The sequence below is a fragment of the Lactuca sativa genome, chromosome 5 (assembly GCF_002870075.4).
Source record: "Lactuca sativa cultivar Salinas chromosome 5, Lsat_Salinas_v11, whole genome shotgun sequence".
Lineage (NCBI taxonomy): Eukaryota > Viridiplantae > Streptophyta > Magnoliopsida > Asterales > Asteraceae > Lactuca > Lactuca sativa.
This window is the reverse complement of record NC_056627.2, coordinates 307,166,932-307,169,202: the sequence shown is the minus strand read 5'-3', so window position 1 is coordinate 307,169,202 and position 2,271 is coordinate 307,166,932. Positions and strand designations below refer to the sequence as shown.

At 33.1% G+C, this 2,271-nt stretch overlaps 1 protein-coding gene across 1 annotated transcript; it reads right to left on the bottom strand.

Annotated features, from left to right (window-relative positions):
- Positions 1 to 952: 952 nt before the first annotated feature.
- LOC111888505 (agamous-like MADS-box protein AGL62) lies at positions 953 to 1,600 on the bottom strand. The gene is given in 1 exon segment (XM_042902132.1): positions 953 to 1,600. A coding segment is annotated over 1 exon segment (648 nt).
- Positions 1,601 to 2,271: the final 671 nt, after the last annotated feature.

Genomic DNA, 2,271 nt, shown 5'->3' with positions numbered 1-2,271 from the left:
TAAGATTATTTAAACCCTCCACAGTCGTTCATATGTTGGAAGTAGGTATGTTTTTTTAGGGCGTGTTCAGCACGCAGCTTTTGGGAGCTTCTAGCTTCTAAGAAAACCCTAGTTAAAAAAAAGTCTCATTCAGCGACAAGAGCGTTTTACTTTTAGTCTAAACAAAAGGCTCCAAAATCAAAAACTACCCGCTAACCGCTACCAGGTACCCGTTAACCACTATCAGCTACCCGTTAGCTGCTAGTTTTGCCGAACATACCCTTAATATTTTGCAAAACATTCAAATTCAAAACTTATTAAAGAAAATTAGATGTGAAAAAATGTTGTAGTCAAGCTATATGCACAGATAATCTTTAATTAACATGTAGTGGTTACGGCCCTATTACTCTATTAGTGATGAATGAATGCAACCCGAGTCGATGATATCCATTGCCACAGCTTAATTAGCAAAAAAAAAAAAAAAAAAAAAAAAAACAACAAAAAAAAAAAAAAAACAACAACAAAAACAAAAAAGCCCGCATTCAAAAGCTGAAATGAGGTTTAAGGATTCTTAAGATTCATGTTGTGTACCACCATTATTAGTGTATAAGCACAGATGTGGTTACTTTTTGATGATTTCATCGTTTAAAATGTACGTAAGATATTAATATTTAAACAAAAAAGTTTATCATACATACTTTCATAATCCAGTGTCTCTTATCTTTTTTTTTTTTACAAACCCGCTGGGTTTTTTACTAGTTTAATATTGAAGTTTATTTAAAATAACTTAGATCATGAGATTTCAATATAAATTTAATTTACTAATCGTGTTAAGGTTTCAATTTATTCCAAACACGATGTCAAGCAAGAATCATCGTTGAATGACCGGTGTATATACATGTAAATTAATTTAAAAAAGATAGTAGCTAGTAAGGTACTAACTGGCAAATCCCCCAAAAACATCAACAATTGCTTAAAAATGGCCATAGCTATGAACGTGAGAAGAAGTACAAGATGCTGATATGCTGGGTTTAGGCTTCATCTAATAATAATCACCATCACCTCTAGTAATATTATTAGTACCAAAAATTGGCACATAGTTCGAATTCTCGAGGAAAAGCTTATTGACTTGTATAGAGATAGTCTTTTTGAGTTCCTCCATTGAATCCTTTAGTTGTTCAAGCTCATGGAGATTCAAGTCCTGAATTGGTGCTTCCCACCAGAATTGGCTCTGGCTAGCCTTCCTCATTTCATCAAGCGTCTCCCTTCTTTTCTTCTCAGCTTCTAACTCATCCCGCATGTATGTTTGTTGCAAATTTAGATCAGGAATTGAAGCTATCCTATGCGCCTATTCAAGATGTAAATTTGTAGACATATGATTTTGTTTCCGGGTTAGAAATCTATCAACAACTGAGTCAACTTTTGGGTGGCCAAATGAATAGACTTTCTCAGCCGGAGAAAAGACCACGATAGCAATGTCAACCCCACACAATGTGCAAAGCTCACCAGCCTTCTTAAACAGCCCTACTCGTCTCTTTGAGAAAGTCACTTGCAGATGGGATTTTTTCTGAATTTGCGCCATTTTAATCTTTTGGCGACCCAAACTTCTCTTAGGCGCCATATCTTAAGATCTTCAACTAGAAACTTGATTAAAATGGATGGTCGTTATACTAAATTTAGTGTAACATGCCTACTTATAGGTGATGAATAAGTATTAATTGCGGTCATTATTTGGAGGTTATAAAATCTTCTTTTTTAATACACGGATATCAATACAATCAATTTCTTGTTGTCAAATCATTATGCAAACTATTTGACATTTGTGAGTTACAAAGTCAACACCCTCTATTTGTGGCTTGCAACCTATCTAGGTTTTTTTTTTGGCTCTATGCTCATATGTACAAAACAAGAGGGTGGGAGTACCCTTGACGTTATAAGTTCAATATTGGTGATTATTTGGAAAATGCTTCTTTCAAAAGAAATCCTCCATATATACTCACTAAAACTAGATCATAATATATAGTATTATAATGATAAAAACCTTATTAAATAGCTTTGCGATGTAAAATTCAACAATTAAATCACCTCAAACTTCATGTGGTGATCAATTTGCATGTTCCATGAACATTATAGACAACTTTTTTTTTATTATTATAAATTCACTTTGGTTTTCATAAGTTGCTTAATAATCATTTTATGTCAAAATTATTATTGAAAAGGGCAAATGAAATAAAAGCTCTCAAGTTTTTACAAAAATATCGGTTTTACTCTTAGACGTGTTTTAGGTCTAGT